This window comes from Penicillium chermesinum (assembly GCF_028974085.1).
Source record: "Penicillium chermesinum strain IBT 19713 chromosome Unknown utg000002l:1.0-5270490.0:1.0-5274688.0, whole genome shotgun sequence".
NCBI classification, from domain to species: Eukaryota; Fungi; Ascomycota; class Eurotiomycetes; order Eurotiales; family Aspergillaceae; genus Penicillium; species Penicillium chermesinum.
The window spans coordinates 3,958,964-3,980,351 of record NW_026695312.1 but is presented as its reverse complement, the minus strand read 5'-3'; the positions used below and the strand labels follow the sequence as shown (position 1 = coordinate 3,980,351).

Sequence of the window (21,388 nt, the reverse complement as noted above, 5' to 3'; positions counted from 1 at the left end):
CTCGTCGCGATGATCTCAAATAGCACGCATTGAAATCCAAGCTACTCTTCCTTCAAAGCATTCTTCTTAATTTCCACGCCGTGGCCTACTCTACGCGGAAGAACGTCGGCCCGTCGCGCCGCGTGTCCTATTGCAACTCCGCGCGATCTCCCCTCCTAATTACTGGCCGGTGAATTGCGACTTGAGTGTGGGGTGAACTGCATTGACGCTCCGGGGGAATCTTCGTCATGGACTCCTTTGCGATTACAGAGGGTATTGCTGCCCAGGAACCGCAAGAAACTCAACCGGATCCAGCTCTGAGCAGCCTGTCCGAGGAGACGAACAAATTCCAGCAAGCCATTGCTGCTTGGCGAGGTGGGTTATAATAATAGTTTCGGAGGGCTTTTTTTTTTCCGTAGAGGTATACTAACTTCAATGTACACAGGTATCGATTTGGCCAATATCATCGCGAAACTCGACACGACAGCATCTGAGATTGTGGAATATCAGCGTGATTCTTTAGTACAACGGAAAGACCTTGCGCAGAAGACCAAGGATTTTAGGAAGTTAGATGATGAGGCGAAGCTTTCAGAGTTCAAAGGACTGTTGAAAGCATACCAGTCATTTATCGATGTCTTAACTAACCAAGGGAAAGCGTCCTCCTCTGCATTCCTTCAACTATACTCGTCCTTATCTGAAGCCCCAGATCCTTATCCCCTCCTTGAAGCTTCCGTCGATTCGCTAGTCTTGTCCGAAGACACAGTTCCGAAACTCACTTCCGAGCGAGATCAATTACAACGATCCGTGGAGCGCCTCACCAGGCAGCAGGACGAAACAGAGAACCGGCTCCAGGAAGAGCGTGCCGCACGAAAGAAGCTTGAGGAAAATCAGGAAATACGTGCCAAGGAAATCGAAGCTTCCTGGGAGGCTGTCCTTGCTGAGAAAACCAACAACTGGACCGCGAAAGAGAAGAGCCTGGAGGAGAAGGTGGAAAACCAGGACCGATTGATCAAGGAACTCAAGGCCAGCTATGAAGTGTCACAGCGCATGGGTGTGGATAACGATCAGGATGGCGCTCAAAGCGGTGCATCAGCTGCCGAATTGGAGCTGGTCTCTGCAGAGCTTGAGAAAACAAGCTTAAGATTGGCCGATATGGAAGCTCGAAATGAGCAACTGCGGTTAGAATTGGCCCAGTCCGTCTCACACGCAAGTGCAGATAGGCCAGGGTCCGTAGAAGAGGACCCAGCGTATCTCCGATTGCAATCAGAGAATTCGAGCCTGCTCCGCAAGTTAGATGCCGCACGTTATGATAAAGACTCAACCCGGCACGCTTGGGAGGGCAAGCTCCTTCAGGCTGAGCGAAACGCTAAGAAGGCTATTACTGAGAGAGATGAGCTACGATCTCGTCTTGATAAGGTAGCCGACTACGATGATATTCGTCGCGAATTGGATATGCTAAGGTCAATTGAACTCACGGCTGGTGACGATGAAGATATTGGCGATGGTACAGAGAATGACGCGACTGATACCAACGGTGGTGCTGTGAAGTCGAAGGGAAATAACTCCCTCGAGCAACTCCTGCTTGCACGCAACAAAAAGCTGACTGACGAGCTTGCTGTCTTACGAGTCGCAACACGCGAGGCTCAGGAGCAGCTCCAAACCGTCCGCAACGAGCTCGCCACAACTAAGAAAGACCTCGAAAAGTCCCGGGGTCTGTCAACAACCCTTGAAAATGATTTGCTGCAGGTACAGCAAGAAGCGGCTAACGCCTTCCCATCGTCGGCCATGTCTGTTGCGGGAACTTATTCTTCTCGCTATCCCCATTCATCTCGACGGGGTGCATCGTCCCCCACTTCTTCAATCATCTCTGGCTTTGATCAGAGTGCTGCATCGGCAAATACTATGGAGGCGATCCGCGCTGGAGAAGCTGTCGGCGGCGGCTCCGGTCTTCTACCTATGATCCAAGCCCAGAGAGACCGCTTCAAGAAGAAGAATGCAGAATTAGAGGAGGAATTGTCCAAACTGTATGCGACCGTAAAGTCTCTGAGACAAGAGGTTTCATCCCTCCAGAAGGACAACCTTAGTCTTTACGAGAAGACGCGATATGTCTCCACCTACAGCCGTGGGCAGGGTGCTTCTACGTCAGCATCTTCGTATGCCAATGCACCTAGCTCCGCTTCTGTTTATAGCTCATCAGAGACGCCCTCGGGGCTTTCTCTCGATCGGTACCAGTCCGCCTACGAAGCCCGGATCTCGCCCTTTGCTGCATTTCGCGGCCGCGAATCAGCGCGTGCATACAAGCGTATGAATCTGCCGGAGCGGATCGTATTCTCGCTCACTCGTATCATCATGGCCAACCGGACCAGTCGAAACCTGTTTGCGGGGTACTGTTTCGCTCTCCACATACTCCTTTTTGTCATGCTTTACATGATGAGTACCACGGAAATCGAGAAGCACAGCGCTATGAGTGTCGTGGGCAGTGCCGCCGCCGCGGCCTATGGGAACAGTGGAGGCTCTAGCTCCGGAAGTGGCAGCGGTAGTGGTGGCCAACTCCATGCTGATGATTGGCAGCAAGAAGGGTTTGCAACCTAGGCTTTGGAGCGTATCTTCTTAGTTAGACTGCACCTTGTTGCATATCTTGAAGAGATGGTATTGTGTGTTTGTACTTGTCTAGCGAGGGTCTGGAGTTTTTCTCATTTTGTCTCCTTTGTTCTGTCATTCCCCCGACTAACCATGATTCCGGCGTTTTTCAGAAATACTTTTTGCCCTACGGGATCCCCTGAATCAGGTTTGACCTGTTTGTTCGATGCTGGCTTTGTATTTACAGTCGTTAGGCCTAGCAAGAGGACGAGGACCATCGTTCTGACCGTGACCCTGATTATAATCTTCGAAGATAAGCAGAGTTGACCAAATGTAAACCCCGGGTATTCTTAGAACGGCTTGACATTTCAAGCTATGTACTTAGTATGTAACTAAGAGGCGGTGTTATGCGTATTTCGCGACCTCCGGGATCGTCGCTGGGGTCCGGAAATCCATCGGCCACTTTGACCATGTTCTCGATCGACTCCATACCGATGTAAGAATGTAGTAGTATACCTTCCATGATCATTTGTCTTTCTGCGTCCCTGCCAATACTTATAAGGGCTTGCATTGCGTGATCACGGTCGAGTCCAAAATTGGCACAACGAACATAGCGCGTTCCCTGCAGGTTTTTCAGGCGAATGATTTAACAATTCGGGTCAAGTTACTTTGACTACGTGCTGGTCCTTACTCCTAGGCACTGCAGCATAAATAAAATTTACTAAAGGACATGAGTCGGATTCACCCGCCGGTTCCCGTTTGCATTGTTGACTCGAAGCCTGTTTAGTATGAAGGACGCCTATTTTTGTCGTGGACCATACTCTGCACCTGAGTCAGCTTTGGCATTTCCCTAATTGGTACAATGTCGGTATAATAATAGTCTGGGGATCTTGACGCGGTCGGTTAAAATATCCAAGGTCAAGCCAACCACAGACGAAAACAGGTGTTCGTGTGGCTGCTTGTATTCATCATATGCTTACAATACCATTTATGTGGCGTCCCACAGGAATATCGCACGCGCCGGTGTGTTGTAACATTGCTCAGATTTAGGGAATAGCGGGCAGCCACAACCAAGGGAGGCGGGGAAACCTCCAAAATTTCGGCGCCTCCCAGCTCCATCCAGCCTCCCCGCGAGTTAGGGCGTACGAGTCGGGTGGCTGCTCAAACATCATCCAGCCAGATCTGGCGGAGAGGCCGGTTCAGCTTCGTCCAATAATAAAGCAAAGGGACTTAAGCTCGATCTCTTGCCCACGCGCTCGGGATTCAGTAGCTGTTTAATTTTACCCTCCCCTGTTGCATCTCTGCACACTAACCCAGCGAGGCAATTGTAACGCGCATCCCTCATCACGCTGGCTAGGGTTTATTAATAGCCTGCGGAGATTTTCTGGGAGATTGGGCGATCGGGTGAGGAATCCGCTTCCTGGTGCCGCCCAGTCAGAAGGCCGCTGTTTTGCTTAGCGCACTGCTATCTCGATTTAGCCAAAGTTGTTTAGGGCTCAGAGCGAATGAGATCGGGCAGAGGCGGGGAGAGTCAGCACTCGGCGCCTCCCCGCACCAATGAACATGCCCCATTAAGCACCAGCCCCTGCTAGTGCCTGCCACCTGCATTGATCCTTTTTTGATTTAGGATGGAGTGAAGAAAATAACCATGGGTCGTTGTTTCGAATTAGACGGGTGTTTCTATTCTTGAGCTGGCTAGGTAAAGTTGGCGCTATTGCAATCAACGCCGCATCTATATGTACCTAAGCATCCCGGTCCGGCAGATTCGACATACCCATCTCCCAAGTCATTCCTTCAGTTCTCTGCCTACCAGCCTGGTGCTGCTAAAGGCTTATTTACGATTTTCCTAGAACGATAATCTCTGTCAAAATCTGCACTATACCTCCCTTCTGCGTGACCCTTTTATACCATATTCCACATCTCCACGCCCTCCATCATCACAACACCATGAAGTTCTTCACTCTCCTCCTCTCCTTAGCCGCAGTCTCCAATGCTGCCCCAACAGGGATCTTCGATAACAACTTTGATTTCTCCGAAGACCTTCTTGACTACTATGGCAAAGTGAGCCAGTATATCGACAAATACCGACAAAACCCCGGCGCTGCCTATGCATGCGATGTTAGCAAGATTGCTCTTCCATCTTACGCTGCCGGCCTGGCGGATCAACCCTCGGGTTTGAAACCCAAGTATGTCGCATTGGGCCGTGGCACACAGGTATGAAAGACGCAACATTTGCGAACTTCATGAATAGTGGCTAATCCTCCCTCAGAACTACACCTGTGCCGATTCTACCAAGGAGACCACCCCTACTGCAATCGGCGCCGTGGCAGACCTCTTTAATGCGACTTGTATTGCGGCTAACTACCCTGACCTTATGGAATTGATGCCCAACGCCGCCTACAGAATGTCGCTGCCCACTGATACGAAGCTCCTCAGCAGCCTTCGTCTTCCTCTTGGCAATATGCAGCTCCTTGGCCACCACTTCTTCCACGACGCTACCACCCCAGAGTTCAACCTGGATACCACCATCGACAGGCAGTTTGGCGTGCTGATGACCAACAAGGTCAGCCAGCTCAAGGCTCCTTCCAATGCCTTCCAGGGACAAAATGGGGCTGTGGCCTGGTTATACCTCAAGACTGTCGCAGGCACTGTTGGCGACTACAAGGCCGTCTACCGAGTGAACACTGCTTCCGGTGCAGCCCCGAAGACTTGCGAAGGACAGCCTCCCTCTTTTGAGATGCAGTACTCAGCCAACTACTATTTTTTTGACTAGAGATGGCTTGAGACATTTTGTTTTGTAAATAGACAGTGGTATTGGTATTGAGTCTGGATATGCCTTAATATCTGCTATGCTCGCTTTTTATTATCTTATTATTTGACAATACCACATGCAATGCACCGGCTGGCGTTATTAATACAATTTGTTGACCTTGATGGACTTTCATTGAATTGACGTACTTGTACTAATATGATAGCAATGGGTACTTGGAGAGCCACGCCAGTCAAAATGAAACGTAAACTACCATTGGCAGTGCATTTATCTGGAGGACATGCAAAGTGAGCAGCTGGGGCAGGTTAAAAGAGGACATTTTTCCATCAAATACGGAGTACACCCAGTCCGAATCCTCGAGACTGCACGTGACTACCAAAAGAAATATTTTATACCACGTGACCATTCCGCCGCCGATACTGGGACGCTAACCAGTACCGGGCTAGCGTGATTCTGATTTTCTGAACCATCCAGCGAACGCAAAAAATTCTCGACTGTTAGCAACGAGCAGCACCAACTTCTAACTGTTGGCGACACCGCTTTTTCAGCCAATACCATAATTGCTGTCAAAGCCTGGGCAGATTTTGCCAACTTTCACCTTCCCTAGTCGATTTTTTAGTGTCGATTTTCACCCACCGTCAATTTCGACATTTTTTTTTCGGTCTGAGCAGTCGGTAGCTCAATTCCAACCCACTCGCCCCCCTCCTTTTATTACTCAACAACCACACATTACAACAATGGGTTTCGCTCCTCGTGGCCGTGGTGGTCCCCCTCGTGGACGCGGTGGATTCGGTGACCGCGGTGGTGGTCGCGGTGGTCGTGGTGGTGGCCGTGGTGGTTAGTTTCCAACCTTTCAAGCTCGACCTGCAGGGTGCATGGCTCTTGCCTGCGCTCCATGATTGTCTTAAGGATAGGCAGAGTTCTGTCTATATTGATTGCAAAAGGATTGTTTCGCTGACTTGTATGCAACCTTTCAGGTGGTCGTGGTGGCTTCGGTGACCGCGGTGGCCGCGGTGGTCGTGGCGGCGGCCGTGGAGCTCCTCGTGGCCGTGGCGGTCGTGGTGGTGGTCGCGGCGGTGCTGCTGGTGCTAAGGGTGGTGCGAAGGTCATCATTGAGCCTCACCGTCACGCCGGTATCTTCGTTGCCCGCGGCGGTAAGGAGGATCTGCTCGTTACCAAGAACTTGACCCCTGGCGAGGCTGTCTACGGTGAGAAGCGTATCTCCGTTGATGCTCCTGCCAACGAGGATGGTGTTGTTTCCAAGGTCGAGTACCGTGTTTGGAACCCTTTCCGTTCCAAGCTTGCCGCTGGTGTTCTCGGTGGTCTCGACAACATTTACATTAAGCCTGGTGCTAAGGGTGAGTGTGGATCCGAAAGAATGCGGTAAACTGGACTAATCTTTTTTTTTTCCTGATAAGTGCTCTACATCGGTGGTGCCAGCGGAACTAGGTATGTGCTTTTTGAGCCCATCGGAAAACTTTGAACGCTTTGCTAATCTGCGTTCTCTCAACAGTGTCTCTCACGTCGCCGATATTGTCGGACCTACCGGTAATGTCTACGCTGTCGAGTTCTCTCACCGTTCCGGCCGTGACCTGATTGGTATGGCTACTCACCGCACCAACGTCATCCCTATCGTTGAGGATGCTCGTCACCCTCTGCGCTACCGCATGCTTGTCCCCATGGTCGATGTCATCTTTGCCGATGTCGCCCAGCCTGATCAGGCCCGTATTGTCGGTCTGAACGCTCACATGTTCCTGAAGGACCAGGGTGGTGTCCTTGTCTCTATCAAGGCCAGCTGTATCGACTCAACTGCCAAGCCCGATGTCGTCTTCGCCAACGAGGTGCAGAAGAGTGAGTTAGATCCATCCCCGGTCAACTGGCTTATACTGACTTTTTTGTAGTGCGCGAGGAGAAGATGAAGCCAAAGGAGCAATTGACCTTGGAGCCTTTCGAAAGAGACCACGCCATGGTCGGCGCTATCTACAGCCGATCCTCATAAGCAGGTGTCGCTTTAATTGGTGGTCATGTCATTTTCCTTTTCTCTTTGTTTTCAGAGGCGTCCCGTGATATGCGATGTATTCAATGCTTCTCTTCGTGTGACTGGTTATCTCTGCCCATGTACTTTTGCTTGCGTCACAAAATTTAGGTTAACGTCCTGGGAATGTTCACATCAAGCTACGTCATCTGTTTTAGTAGATCTAGTGGTTAACCCAAGTCCCAAGTTTTAAGTTCTTAAGGTCGCGGGCTCTCTTTCGTTTGAGCTATTTTCTGCCTATATGGGGTTTGAATTGTGCTTCTCTTCAAGTTGTACTATGGGCAACATGCTTTCCGGGCCCGAAGGTTCGGCCAAGACATTCAAATTCAGTGACACTGGCGGTCGAATTCAAGCTTGCCAAGGGGCGTAGAGCTCCCTCTAACAAGTTAGTTCGAGACCATCCCCTCATGTTGCTCTCAACTCCTTCTATTTTCTGCTGCTTCCGAGATCCATTGCTTGGACACCTCGGAGTTCCGCCGCATAGCAGTTGCTAAGCCGGTAATCGGTTTTCTCCCCGAGGTCTGGCTACCAAATTTCCGGGCTCAGCGTAAGCCAACTCGGAGTTGGTGCGTGTGGCCAAATTCTGCCTTTTCGATCTTTGCTTGTGAATCTTTCTATTGGTTGATGTTGACTGACAAGAGCGTGGAGGAGGGTTTCGCTCCGCAAAGATCACCGCGGAGCTCTGTCCTGCCGAACTATATAGCTGGAAGAGAGCCACCGGTACCACCGAGTATCATTGACACGATTTTTTTCCTTTTTTTTCTCTCTCGGATACGAAGGTAATTTTGCCCTTATTTTTTGCCCTGGAATCCGCTTTCTCCGTACTAAAATGTCAATCTTAATCACCGGTGCTGGTGGTTACGTGGGCCAAGAACTTGCTGCAGCTCTACTGAACAGTACTCCCGCTTCCACAACCATCACGATTGTCGACATCGTCGAGCCCCCAGTACCGGAGGCAGCTGCGCAGCATGCCAGTCGAGTGGTCGCCGTGAAAGCAGACTTGACCTCAGCTAGAGAGGTAGATGAGTTGATCAGCTCTTCCCGTTCTTACCACACTGTGTACTTGCTCCATGGCATCATGTCCAGCGGCGCCGAGGTAAACTTCGAGCTCGGATTCCGCGTGAATCTTGACTCTACTCGATATGTACTTGATCGCATTCGTGAAACTACACCAGGAGTAAAGGTTATCCTCACGTCCTCACTGGCAGTCTACGGTCTGGCACCGCCGGGCGTACTCGCAAATGAGACCAATTTTACCCCGGTACCTACTACCTCTTACGGGTCCCAGAAACTGATTTCTGAGATCCTGGTGAACGACTATTCGCGACGCGGATTCATTGATGGACGATGTGTGCGTCTCCCAACTGTGACGGTCCGCGCTGGGAAACCCACCCAAGCTGCAAGCAGCTTCGCTAGCGATATTATTCGGGAGCCCTTCTATGGCAGGAAGGCTATCTTGCCAGTGGATAGAAGCACAGAGATGTGGATCTGCTCGCCGAAAATGATTATCAAGAATATCATCCATGCTAGCACTGTGCCCAAAGAAGCCTGGGGCGTGTCAAGATCTGTCAACTTGCCTGGTTTGAAGGTTAGTGTTCAGGAAATGCTGGACGCATTGGAGGCTGTTGGTGGCAAGGAGAGACGAGCACTTGTCGAGGAGAAGTACGATGCTGCGACCGACAAAATCGTGCAGGGTTGGACTCCAGAGTTTTCGACAGAAAGGGCGTTCAAGCTAGGATTCTCTCCTGATATTTCGATCCAGGAGAATATCAAGCATTTTGCCAGCAAATTTGTATGACTCATATTGAATAGTTACCAACCATTTTTACCTTACTTCGGTTGAATCACCGTACAGGTGGCTTCATAACTGTGCTCTATTGGATATCTTGGGGATAGACTAGAAGTAAATTTGTGATGTAGGTGATGATCTGGCGCAGAAGGTGGTCGCAAACTCAAGGTAATGCCTTGGCGATGAACTTGTTCAAGCGAGGCGCTGCAGCCGATCAGTAGAACCGCAATTGGGATGATCTCGATAAATCGATGCACCCTCTGCGACAAACATACGGCAAATTCGACTTGACCAAAACATACTAACCCGGGAATTCAATTACAGCCATCTGTTGCTCAAGATTCCTGCTTGACGTAGACTTGAGAGGCTCGTGCAAGGAAGGAATCGGGACGGAAAGGGCGGTTTGCAAAGCGGGTCATGTGATTGGCCAGCGCGGCGCTGGCACGAATTTCACTTCCGAACCTCAACCTCAGGGCGCCAGCTCTTTTCTCATCCCCCTTCCTCCCCCCTCTACCCACCCCATTACCCGCAATGGCTTCTCGGCGCCTAGCTTTCAACCTCAACCAGGCTCTCCGGACCCGTGCGGCCCTGAAGTCCATCCAGCCCGTGAAGCGAGGCTTTGCGTCGCCGGTTGCGCTGCCGTCTACCACCCAGTCCACCACCCTCTCCAACGGCTTCACGGTATGCCCGGCCAACTCGAAAAAATGCCATTTGGGATTTACTAACCCATCTAGATTGCCACTGAGCATTCACCATGGGCCCAGACCTCCACCGTCGGTGTCTGGATCGATGCCGGTAGCCGGTCAGAGACTGACAAGACCAACGGAACTGCCCACTTCCTTGAGCACCTTGCCTTCAAGGTTCGTCCGCACCACACTTTAGTTCCTCCGAAATGCACCTGACATCAGTTTTAGGGCACTGGCAAGCGCTCGCAGCACCAATTGGAGCTCGAGATTGAGAACATGGGTGCTCACCTCAACGCTTACACCTCGGTACGGCCGGAATCGACAGCCTCTACTTATATATGTTCATATGACGACTAACCGATAATTTAGCGCGAGAACACCGTCTACTATGCCAAGTCCTTCAATGCCGATGTCCCCAAGGCCGTCGACATCCTCTCCGATATCCTCCAGAACTCCAAGCTCGAGCCCGCCGCTATTGAGCGTGAGCGTGATGTGATCCTGCGCGAACAGGAGGAGGTTGACAAGCAGCTCGAGGAGGTCGTCTTCGACCACTTGCACGCCACTGCCTACCAGGGCCAGCCCCTTGGTCGCACCATCCTCGGCCCCAAGGAGAACATCCAGACCATCTCTCGCGACAACCTGACCGACTACATCAAGACCAACTACACCGCTGACCGCATGGTGCTGGTTGGCTCTGGTGGTATCCCCCCATGAGCAGCTTGTTCGCCTCGCTGAGGAGCACTTCGGTGGCCTCCCCAACCGTGCCCCTACCTCCGCCGCCCAGGCCCTCACTGCCGAGATGAAGCGCACCCCCGAGTTCATCGGTTCTGAGGTCCGTCTCCGCGATGACACCATCCCCTCCGCTCACATCGCCCTTGCCGTTGAGGGTGTCAGCTGGAAGGATGATGACTACTTCACTGCGCTGGTCACCCAGGCTATCGTCGGTAACTGGGACCGTGCCATGGGCCAGTCTCCCTTCCTCGGAAGCAAGCTCAGCTCTCACGTTAGCAAGCACCACCTTGCCAACAGCTTCATGAGCTTCTCCACCAGCTACAGCGACACTGGGTAAGTTTTTGCCCCACAACAGACCAGTCGGAGGTGGCCGAAGCTAACGTGTATATAGTCTCTGGGGTATTTACCTTGTCTCCGAGAACCTCACTCAGCTCGATGACCTGATCCACTTCACTCTCCGTGAGTGGACTCGCCTGACTAACAACGTTACCTCCGCTGAGGTTGAACGTGCCAAGGCCCAGCTGAAGGCTTCCATTCTGCTCAGCTTGGATGGTACCACTGCTATTGCCGAGGACATTGGCCGTCAAATCATCACTACTGGCCGTCGTCTCAGCCCTGAGGATGTTGAGCGTGCCGTTGGTCAGATCACCGAGAAGGATGTCATGGACTTCGCTACCCGCAAGCTGTGGGACCAGGACCTTGCCATGAGTGCTGTCGGTAGCATTGAGGGCATCCTCGACTACCAGCGCATCCGCAACGACATGACCCGCATGCTGTCCTAAGCTGGTCGCAATCCAAATTGCGTGTTAAAGACGGCCTCCAGCAACGTCAGGGCATGGACCCGACGTGCGGGGTTGGAGTTTGAATGTACTATCAATCATTGCCTTGGGTTTTATTTAGACCCTGATTTGTGTGAAATAGCAATTAATGGTTTACCAGTAGACTATATAGTCTGCCGCGAAGACGTGGTAGACCAAACTATCTCCTTTATTTCTTTTGTTGCGCACTGCGTCCCAATAAAAGTCATCTCGTACATATCTCACAGTTCTCTTGAATGTAGTCTCTTATATCGTATAAGTCTCCGTGCCAGGGCTTGAGAATACCAGCCAGATATTGAAGGCGGTAAGTTTTTGCCCCCCCCCTGCACTCATCAAGATTACCTCATCCGATGAATGATCTCCGCGAGATTTTCTGAACCGCTTTTGCTTGCATTCCCAGCTACAAATTGATCGCAATGGGTAAACGCGGCGGTAAAAAAGGTATGTTGCGAAATGGTTCCAGTGAGATAATATATAATAGATTGGCATGTTTATTAACTTGAACGCCGGTAGTTCAACCGTGGCGGTGGTCGAGGCGGAGGCGGCGGCCGCTCTCGCGACAATTGGGCGGACAATTTGAACAAAGGCAACGAGAAGCTCGAGCGCTACTATAATGAGCCCGAATTCGTCCCAGAGGAGGAGAGAGAAGAATTCTGGGCTGCGCTGAAGCGCGATTTGCCCAATAGCTTCCGTTTCACTGGGTCCCGTGGGTAAGTCGCAAAAAAAAAAAATCACATCCCACTTGCGAACGAAGATCGCACCCAAAGCTTGAAGAAAATATTAATTGGTGTGTTACTATCCAGCCATGCACTTGCTGTGCAAGAACGTCTCAAGGATTTCTATATTCCCAAAATCACGTCTATCCAGTATGAAGGCGAATTTGTCGAGCCCCCGCGCCCAGTCTCTTGGTACCCCGACCAGCTTGCCTGGCAGATGACGACACCTAAGAATGTCATTCGACGACACGCACCATTTGCTTCTTTCCAGAAGTTCCTTGTTGCCGAGACGGAGGTCGGAAATATCAGTCGCCAGGAGGTTGTCAGTATGATTCCTCCTCTCGTCATCGATGTGAAGCCCGGCATGACGGTTTTGGATATGTGTGCTGCCCAGGAAGCAAGTCTTGCCAGCTGATGGAGATGGTACACGCGGGCGAAGAAGAGTCTATCCGAGAAGTTGCCGAACAAGCGAAGGCTGGTACCATTGGTGCGGAGCCCCAGGGCCCAGAGGGCTTGAACGATGACGGCCGGACTACTGGTCTGTTGATTGCCAACGACAGTGATTACAAGCGCTCGCACCTTCTTATCCATCAGATGAAAAGATTGAGCTCGCCTAACTTGATTGTGACCAACCACGACGCCACTATGTACCCATCTATCAAACTGCCCCCACTTCCCAATGTTGAGGGCCCCCAGAAGACTCGTTACTTGAAGTTCGATCGTATCTTGGCCGATGTCCCTTGCTCGGGTGATGGTACTGCTCGCAAGAACTACAATGTGTGGAAGGACTGGAACCCTTCGAATGCTCTCGGTCTTCATCTCACGCAGGCTCGCATCTTGGTTCGTGCTCTGCAAATGCTTAAGGTCGGTGGACGAGTGGTCTACTCTACTTGCAGTATGAACCCTGTGGAGAACGAGTCGGTGATTGCTAGTGCCATTCAGCGCTGTGGCGGTGCCCAGAATGTCAAGATTGTCGACTGCAGTCAAGAGTTGCCTGGGTTGAAGCGTGCTGCCGGTCTGAAGACCTGGAAGGTCATGGACCGTGAAGGCCGCATCTGGAGCAGCTGGAAGGAGGTTGAGGAGCATAAGGAATCGCAGGGCATTGAGGGGCTGTTCAGACTTTCCGAGGGCATGTTCCCTCCTCTTGGCGAGGGAGCTGACCTTCCCTCTCGAGCGTTGCATGCGTATCTATCCTCACCAGCAGGACACCGGTGGTTTCTTTATCACCGTTCTGGAGAAGACCTCTGAAATCCGCGCCAAGCCAGAGGATAATTCAAGTGTCATTCCCCGGGCGCCAGTCACCCCTGTCGCCAATCTGACAGCCGAGCTTGATGCCCGCAAGAATAGCAACGATGACCCTCAAGCAAAGCTGAGCTCTTTGGATAATGTTGTTGTCCCAGATCCTGAAGTCCAAGCAGAGCTCGCCAAGAATCAGTCTGTTGCCGAGGCCACAAATCAGCCTCCTTACTCTGCTACTCTAGGCGCTTCCGATGCCACCGCGAACGCTAAGCGCGATAACCAAGACTTTGAAGAAGAAGTACCGGCTAAACGTGTGAAACTCGATAGCGGAATTGAGGCTTTGGTTGGTGACCGCCCGGTTCATGACCCTGTTCCAGCAGGACAGGTCGAGAACGTAGCAGCTCCCACCAAGCCCACTTCGGGACCAGGCTACCCGGGTAAGAAGAAGGGCAGTCACCAGGAGGATCCATACAAGTACCTTGACCCCAATCACGAAGAGCTGGCCCCGATTTTCGATTTCTATCAGCTGTCTGAGCGTTTCCCCCGCGATCGCTTCATGGTTCGCAATGCAGACGGCGCTCCACACAAGACAATTTACTACACCAGTGCTCTCGCACGAGACATCCTTACCCAGAACGAAGGTTCTGGCATGAAGTTTGTCCACTGCGGTGTCAAGATGTTTGTTAAGCAGGATGCCCAGCGCGAGAACGTGTGCCGTTGGCGTATCCAGACTGATGGATTGAAAATCACCGAGCCTTGGGTGGGTGAGGCGCGATCTGTTACCCTGACCGCACGAGAGACTCTGCGCAAGCTTCTCATTGAGATGTTCCCCCAAGGTCAATGACGACGGGTGGAAGAACCTTGGTGAGATCGGTGCCCGGGTCAAGGACATCCCGATGGGCTGCAGCATTCTGCGTGTTGAGCCCAACGGCAAGGAGGATGGTCTCAAGTATGTTCCCCATTTTCAACACTTCATACATCTAGGAAGGATGACTGCTAACAAGTTGCTTACAGCGAGCGCATGGTGCTACCCCTTTGGCGATCACTCCACTCTCTGAACCTCATGCTTCCCAAGGAGGAGCGGCGCGCCATGTTGCTCCGCATTTTCAACGACGATACCCCTCTCGTAAACGCGACTTTGAAGAACCAGAACAAGCCCGATGCCTCTGGAACCTCAGGTACAGACACACCTATGCAGGAGACCCCGGCCATCTCGACCGCCGGTGCCGATAACGCCGCCTTGAAGAACGAAGACACCCAGCTCGCAGAGGACGAACAGGCCTTTGTAGAGAGCCGAGAAAGCTTCGTCAAGATCGGCGATGAGGAGGACACTTTCAATACAACGGTTTGAGTTTCGGGGAACGTTTCGACGAATGATCTGATTTATTTTTACAATTCGTGTAGTCCTCGGGGTATGTCTCACGCCCGTTGAGTGTATCAAAAGCAATCAATAAACTCACTATAAGTTCTCTGATGATCCATTGTCTCTGAGAGCCGAACAAATCAACTGAAAGGAGGTCTGGGATTTATCCGAGCCATGCGCGTGAACGCCCCAAGCGATCTGCATCATAAGGTGCCTCCCAGTCGGGGAAATATCGGCGACGGGTAAATTGGGCCTATTATCCTGGCTTCCCCGCAGCTTGCTTTGTGGAGAGAGCTTAGACCTTTTTGTAATGCCTGGCCGTTTCCTGTTGCTGCATTGGGGCAAAACTTACCTGATCCTCTGAGAAGTGCGCATTCTTGAGCTATGGGAAGTCGGCCTTCAGGCTCAGGCCAATGCACATGGAGCCGATTTGGAGACTCACAAGCATAACTCGTAATTGAAAGCGTATTAATGCGGACTCTCTAGCCAAAGGCGTTCAGCCGGAGCTTGACCCTGCAGTACGCGGGGAAGCGGAGGGGTTGGGAAGAGCGCACGAGCCGACCAAGTTGTCTACCACGGTGCCTCAGACCAGTCGCAGGAACGGGTCGATAGTCGCTTACTGGTGCAATTCCCCGCTTGGCGCCCCTGTCGATGACCCTGTCGATGAAGAATAAATGACGACATGCATCAGAACGGCCCTGCAGAAAGGTCCTGCGGGGTTGTAGCGAGAGAAGAATGCGAGGCACAACGCGTCGGTACTCAATTCCCCGAATTGACGGAACTTGGGTTGATTCGCTTGTCGATCGCCGCCCCAATGCAACTGTATTTATGAAGGGTTCCCCCCCCTGGCTTTGACGGGGCCAGAGAGCCCTCGAAATCCTCTGTTCGTATTTGCCAGTGATCTTGGGCATAATGAAGCTCGCTGCTACCTGGGCATTGGCGGCCCTGGCGGCTCAGGCTGCTGGTGCAGCAATCTCCCATAAGCTCAATGGCTTTACAATTACAGAGCACCCTGATCCTGCGAAAAGAGAGCAGCTCCAGAAATACGTACGCCGTGGTGTATTCTGAATCGCTTCGTATCCTAATTGCTTCTAGGTTACCTGGGATGACAAGTCGTTGTTCATCAATGGCGAGCGCCTCATGCTTTTCAGTGGTGAAGTTCATCCATTTCGGTATGTTTGACTGGAGACTTTTAGGATTTTCAAAAAAACATTGACCTGTGTACGTTCAGTCTACCAGTCCCATCTCTGTGGATCGATATTTTCCAGAAAGTCAAGGCCCTTGGCTTCAACTGTGTATCCTTCTATGTGAATTGGGCTTTGGTAGAGCACAAGCCCGGCCACTACCGAGCTGACGGTATCTTCGACTTGCAGCCTTTCTTTGATGCTGCGCAGGAGGCCGGTATCTATCTTCTAGCTCGCCCTGGCCCTTACATCAACGCCGAAGTTTCTGGAGGCGGCTTCCCTGGATGGCTGGCGCGTGTCAATGGTACCCTTCGGACGAGGGATGAAGCATACCTCAACTCAACTAACAAGTACGGAAAAAGAAGGACTCAATAGTCTGATAAATGCTGACACCGCTCTCACAGTTATGTCGCTCATGTTGCTGCGACGATCGCCAAAGCTCAGATCACGAACGGGGGGCCGATTATCCTGTACCAGCCAGAGAACGAGTACACAAGTGCTTGCTGTGGGGTTGATAACTTCCCAGATGGCGTCTACATGCAATACGTTGAGGACCAGGCTCGTAATGCGGGTATTGTCATCCCACTAATAAGCAACGACGCGGCTCCAGAGGGGCATGAGGCTCCGGGGACTGGAGTGGGTGCGGTCGATATTTACGGCCATGACGGCTATCCACTTGGCTTCGATTGCTCGAATCCTACTGTCTGGCCGAGCGGCGATCTTCCTACCAATTACTGGTCTCTGCATGAGCAGCAGAGCCCTACCACACCATATTCTATTGTTGAGGTATGGAATGCATGAAGATAGTAGGAGCTCTGTACTGACAACCCGCAGTTCCAAGGTGGTGCCTTTGACCCCTGGGGTGGAAGTGGGTTTGATAACTGTGCTGAGCTTCTGAACAACGAGTTCGTGCGGGTCTTTTACAAGAACAACTTTAGCTTCCGCGTTGCATTTATGAATCTGTACATGGCAAGTGAAAGATTGACTTCAGGCTTGAGAGCTTTGCTGACGGTTATAGATCTTCGGTGGTACCAACTGGGGCAACCTTGGACATCCTGGAGGATACACTTCTTACGATTATGGTGCAGCTATCTCCGAGTCTCGCAACATCACTCGTGAAAAATACAGCGAACTCAAGCTTCTCGGAAACTTCATGAAGGTCACGCCGGGTTATCTGCTGACAGCCCCCGGAAACTCCACAAGCTCTACATATACAAGCACTTCGGATCTGACTGTCACTCCACTTCTCGGAAGTAACAGCTCGGCTTCGTCTTTCTTCGTCGTTCGCCATTCCGATTATTCCAGCCGAGACTCCGTGGAATACACGCTGAAGCTACCAGTTGCTGGTAATGTTTCGATTCCTCAGCTTGGCGGCAAACTGACGCTTGGTGGTCGCGACTTGAAGATTCACGTTGTGAACTATGACGTGGCAGGAACGAACGTTCTTTACTCCACGGGTGAAATTTTCACTTGGAAGAAGACGGATAACGGAAAAATCCTTGTCTTATATGGCGACACAGGCGAGCACCATGAGCTCGCCGTTTCGGGGGCGTCTAAGTCTTCCGTTGTGGAAGGTTCGTCGTCTGGCATTACTTCCAAAAAGGTCGGATCGGCCCTGATCATTGGATGGGATGTGTCGACAAGTCGTCGCATCGTTCAGGTAGATGACCTGAGGATCATTTTGCTGGGTAGGCTTCATGTAGCCCATTTTTTGGCCTCCCTGACTGACTTAGCGTGCTTAGACCGAAACTCTGCTTATAATTACTGGGTCCCACAACTGTCTTCAAATGGTTCAGTCGGCTATAGCTCGCAGGAAACCACCGCCTCGTCAGTCATTGTTAAGGCTGGCTACCTTGTTCGAACCGCATCCCTGCAGGGTAGTGATTTGCATATCAGCGCCGACTTCAATGCTACTACAACCGTGGAGGTCATCGGAGCTCCATCATCGGCGAAGAAGATTGTTATCAACAATCAGACTCTTGATACAACGGTAGATAAAAACGGCATTCTGTCTGCCAGAGTTCACTATAAGGCCCCAAAGTTCAAATTTCCAAGTCTGAAAGACTTGCCTTGGAAGTCCATCGATACGCTGCCGGAGATCCAAACCTCATATGACGACTCGGCCTGGACCGCGGCCAACCACCCTTATACCAACAACAGCGCCAATCCCATCAAGACCCCAACTTCCTTGTACTCGACCGACTATGGCTTCAGCACTGGAACGTTCATTTACCGCGGCTCATTTGTCTCCGCGGGCAATGAGACAAGCTTTGCTTTCCACACTGAGGGAGGTCTGGGCTACGGGCATTCCGCTTGGATCAATTCAACCTTCATTGGATCCTGGATTGGAAGTGGTGCTTACCAAGACTACAATTCTACTTACAAACTCCCGAGTCTTCAGGCCGGGAGAGACGTACGTCCTTACCATCGTTATTGACAATATGGGCTTGGACGAAAACAACGGCCCCGGCTATGAAGGAACTAAAGACCCTCGTGGTATCCTAGACTATACTCTCTCAGGCAGATCCGCCGATGCCATTACCTGGAAGCTCACCGGAAATCTCGGTGGCGAAGACTATCAAGACCTCACCCGTGGTCCTCTCAATGAAGGTGGTCTCTACGCTGAACGCCAAGGCTTCCACCAGCCCGAGCCACCAAGCCAGGAGTGGAATACCAGCAGCCCTTTCACAGGCGTATCGCAGGCTGGTGTCCAATTTTATAGTACAAGCTTCGATCTGGACCTGCCCAAGGGATGGGATATCCCTTTGTACTTCGACTTCAGGAACTCGAGCTCGTCGCCGGCGCCGTATCGTGTCCAGCTCTTCGTGAACGGATACCAGTACGGGAAATATGTCAGCAATATTGGCCCCCAGACTGCATACCCTGTTCCGGAGGGTATTTTGAACTACCAGGGCAGAAACTGGATCGCTTTGACCCTTTGGGCTCAAGACCAGAACGGTGCTAAGCTTGGTGGACTTGACTTGATCTCTACTACTCCTGTTCTGACTGCTTTGCGTGGTGTCGAGTCGGTCGACCAGCCTAAGTACCAAAAGCGCAGTGGCGCTTATTAGGATGAAGTGAGATGTACATAGGTGATGTGGAAGGAAAGAAAGTACATCTTACATGGGCCTTCTCTTGCGAGTTGTAGTACCCCCATCTCTCAATAATATCAAATCTCTCACAGCCTGCCATGTAATTGGGCATAATGCCCAGAGTCTGATATAAATCTCTCCAGCAGTTCTAGGACACTAGTGGACATATACTACTACCCTCTAAGGTAGCGGAGATTTTTGTCCAAGGGAAGCCTACACTTATTAGTTCTGAAGACGTAAAGAAGGGTGTATATATCAGCCCACTGGAAGGTTCAAGTATCATTATGCCGTTATGTGATCGTTGCCAGGCCGTCATATGGCAACGATCGCGTAGCCCTGGTCAGGACACATCCTTGCGGCGTCCTGGAGAAAAGACGAAGAAAGTAATACTTTTCAAAGCTGGACGGAACGATTAATACACAAAATCATCCCAGTTATTCCTCGATCCAACGATGTGGGGATCTCATATGTTTTGCAGAAACAAGAGAAGATGAAGGCCTCCCTCGGCCTAACAAAGGGGGGGTTGCAGCAGCCAGTACTGTTCTTCAGCATTCTTCTGGAAAAGATGACCAGCGCCCTCGAAAAGAGTTCTCATGGTGAAAATCCCAGGCTGTTTGCTGTCCTCAGTGAGCCACCAACTACCATGACCGCAATGGGCGCTGCTGAAACTTTGGATTGGATATACACTTCTCATTTCTACCCTGAGATGTGAAGGGATCAGAGGTCAATGGCCGTACTAAGAGCACGACCTGACTTGATCACCACTTCCAAAGTTGGGTAGCTGTCTGGCAAGCACTCTTGATAATTTGTATCCCTTCTTCATGTATATTTTTTCTACTTCATCTCGATCCGTGCTCAAGCCATTATATCAACCAACAACCGCCACGCGTGTCACATCAAATCACCAATGATAATCTACTACTTTCATCTTCTTTCGCTCTTACTTCTTCAACTCGTCGCTAATTCTATTTATTCCCGGTTCATTTGATCTTGGTCTTGATCTTTCATCTGTGCGAGGTCATCGCCATAGCGACTAAGACACCGCAGCGCAGTCTCCCACGATGATTCTGCGCGAAACGATCTGCGCCGGCGCCCATTTTATGCCCACACCTTCATTTGCTCACATTTTTTCTTGAAAACTCGAAGATGGAAGCCAGGAAGGCTGAGGGGGCACAGGAAGAGTCTGAAGACGAGGGATGGGTGGGGGTACCATAAGAAATGAGGCTGAGTCGATGTCAGCGATGGATGAACGAGGGCCAAGGGCAGGACACCCAGCAGTTTAACATGGCCAGAGATCGAAGGGCTTACAGCACTACAAAACCCGATATATGTCCATACTGGATCCAGTTTATGGCAGCCTGGAAATCCAACATTCTTATCGGAGTCACAAGATAACATATTTATCAAGTCTCTTGAGTACTGAACTATACCAACTATGCTATATTGATTACGCCTTACTCCAAATCTCAGATCTGCTGATAGTGGACAATCCCTCCTCTCCTCTCAGACTTCACTCTTACAACTCTCTTCGAGGTGACGAACGACAGCTCTTACATCTCTCAAATTTCCCGAAACCCGGTGTACCTTCGAACCTAACATTATAGCGGACGAGCTGGACACAGAACAACCACCAAATAAGACAGGAATAAGAGATGATCTAACTTTACCTGTCTAGGAAGATGGTGGAACTGAGCGCCTAGTAAATTCGTCCTCGTCTACAACGTCGGCAAGTAACGAGACGCCGAAAGCTGGATATGGCCGAACTGAGCACTATTGTAGGAGAGAAAGCAGCATCGGGAAATCCGATTGCTGGGATGATCAATCTTGCAGCCGTTAGACTTACATATAAGAGGATGGCGAATGTAGGGGACGAGGCTCTGCCTCGGACTCTGAGAGAGATGCCAGAAGACACCCGGAAGACATATAGCCTGGACGAGGGAGAGAGAGTTGGTCGCAGTCATTAACTGCAGAGCCCGGATCCGGAAACAATTCCAGGTGGCCTTCACGAAGGAGGGCCACCTGCGACAACGTTTTTCCCTCGTTGTGTGGTACTGGTCTCCATTACAGATCCTATATCATCGAAGATGAACCTCTGCGGTAGGGATATGCAGGCTATCTAGAGTCTTGCTTCGTCTGCTCAGCAGTGAGGGCCTCTTATCATTGTTATCACCTGGCTATGATCTCTTGCCCTCGGGGAGTGGCACCAAAATGGCACAAGTTGGAGCTGGTGAGATGCCAGCTCAACGCCTCGAGCACAAGGCAGATAATGTCCTTGTTGAAGAGATTGGAAAGACGCAGTCGAAGTTGGCCATGGTGGACGATCACGACCTTTGAACGTCTCAACAATAGAGTTCGTTATACTCAGCGACCTTGAGTACATCTACCCGTCTGGCTTCCAGATAGCA

The 21,388-nt window shown here is 51.2% G+C and overlaps 8 protein-coding genes across 8 annotated transcripts; all 8 read left to right on the top strand.

Annotated features, from left to right (window-relative positions):
• Positions 1 to 227: 227 nt before the first annotated feature.
• Positions 228 to 2,571, top strand: N7468_002352 (CCAAT displacement transcription factor COY1; the record flags this gene model as incomplete). Its single annotated transcript, XM_058471649.1, has 2 exons — positions 228 to 354; positions 425 to 2,571. The coding sequence occupies 2 exons, from the start codon at positions 228 to 230 to the stop codon at positions 2,569 to 2,571; spliced, it is 2,274 nt and encodes a 757-aa protein (XP_058334790.1).
• Positions 2,572 to 4,506: 1,935 nt separating this feature from the next.
• Positions 4,507 to 5,332, top strand: N7468_002351 (uncharacterized protein; the record flags this gene model as incomplete). The annotated part of the gene is made up of 2 exons (XM_058471648.1): positions 4,507 to 4,773; positions 4,829 to 5,332. 2 exons carry the CDS (start codon positions 4,507 to 4,509, stop codon positions 5,330 to 5,332), a joined length of 771 nt encoding a protein of 256 aa, XP_058334789.1.
• Positions 5,333 to 6,066: 734 nt separating this feature from the next.
• Positions 6,067 to 7,328, top strand: N7468_002350 (rRNA 2'-O-methyltransferase fibrillarin family protein; the record flags this gene model as incomplete). Its single annotated transcript, XM_058471647.1, has 5 exons — positions 6,067 to 6,166; positions 6,307 to 6,687; positions 6,748 to 6,778; positions 6,843 to 7,180; positions 7,231 to 7,328. The coding sequence occupies 5 exons, from the start codon at positions 6,067 to 6,069 to the stop codon at positions 7,326 to 7,328; spliced, it is 948 nt and encodes a 315-aa protein (XP_058334788.1).
• Positions 7,329 to 8,193: 865 nt separating this feature from the next.
• N7468_002349 (SDR family oxidoreductase) lies at positions 8,194 to 9,162 on the top strand (the record flags this gene model as incomplete). Its single annotated transcript, XM_058471646.1, has 1 exon — positions 8,194 to 9,162. One exon carries the CDS (start codon positions 8,194 to 8,196, stop codon positions 9,160 to 9,162), a length of 969 nt encoding a protein of 322 aa, XP_058334787.1.
• A 522-nt stretch (positions 9,163 to 9,684) lies between these two features.
• On the top strand, positions 9,685 to 11,353 carry N7468_002348 (mitochondrial processing peptidase; the record flags this gene model as incomplete). Its single annotated transcript, XM_058471645.1, has 6 exons — positions 9,685 to 9,834; positions 9,888 to 10,013; positions 10,068 to 10,145; positions 10,209 to 10,520; positions 10,558 to 10,904; positions 10,963 to 11,353. 6 exons carry the CDS (start codon positions 9,685 to 9,687, stop codon positions 11,351 to 11,353), a joined length of 1,404 nt encoding a protein of 467 aa, XP_058334786.1.
• A 489-nt stretch (positions 11,354 to 11,842) lies between these two features.
• N7468_002347 (tRNA (cytosine-C5-)-methyltransferase) lies at positions 11,843 to 14,695 on the top strand (the record flags this gene model as incomplete). The annotated part of the gene is made up of 7 exons (XM_058471644.1): positions 11,843 to 11,851; positions 11,903 to 12,099; positions 12,193 to 12,431; positions 12,500 to 13,217; positions 13,258 to 14,104; positions 14,181 to 14,293; positions 14,359 to 14,695. The coding sequence occupies 7 exons, from the start codon at positions 11,843 to 11,845 to the stop codon at positions 14,693 to 14,695; spliced, it is 2,460 nt and encodes an 819-aa protein (XP_058334785.1).
• Positions 14,696 to 15,619: 924 nt separating this feature from the next.
• On the top strand, positions 15,620 to 18,962 carry N7468_002346 (glycoside hydrolase family 35 protein; the record flags this gene model as incomplete). The annotated part of the gene is made up of 8 exons (XM_058471643.1): positions 15,620 to 15,754; positions 15,803 to 15,879; positions 15,939 to 16,241; positions 16,296 to 16,677; positions 16,726 to 16,860; positions 16,910 to 17,579; positions 17,634 to 18,245; positions 18,286 to 18,962. The coding sequence occupies 8 exons, from the start codon at positions 15,620 to 15,622 to the stop codon at positions 18,960 to 18,962; spliced, it is 2,991 nt and encodes a 996-aa protein (XP_058334784.1).
• Positions 18,963 to 19,473: 511 nt separating this feature from the next.
• On the top strand, positions 19,474 to 19,695 carry N7468_002345 (uncharacterized protein; the record flags this gene model as incomplete). The annotated part of the gene is made up of 1 exon (XM_058471642.1): positions 19,474 to 19,695. The coding sequence occupies one exon, from the start codon at positions 19,474 to 19,476 to the stop codon at positions 19,693 to 19,695; it is 222 nt and encodes a 73-aa protein (XP_058334783.1).
• Positions 19,696 to 21,388: the final 1,693 nt, after the last annotated feature.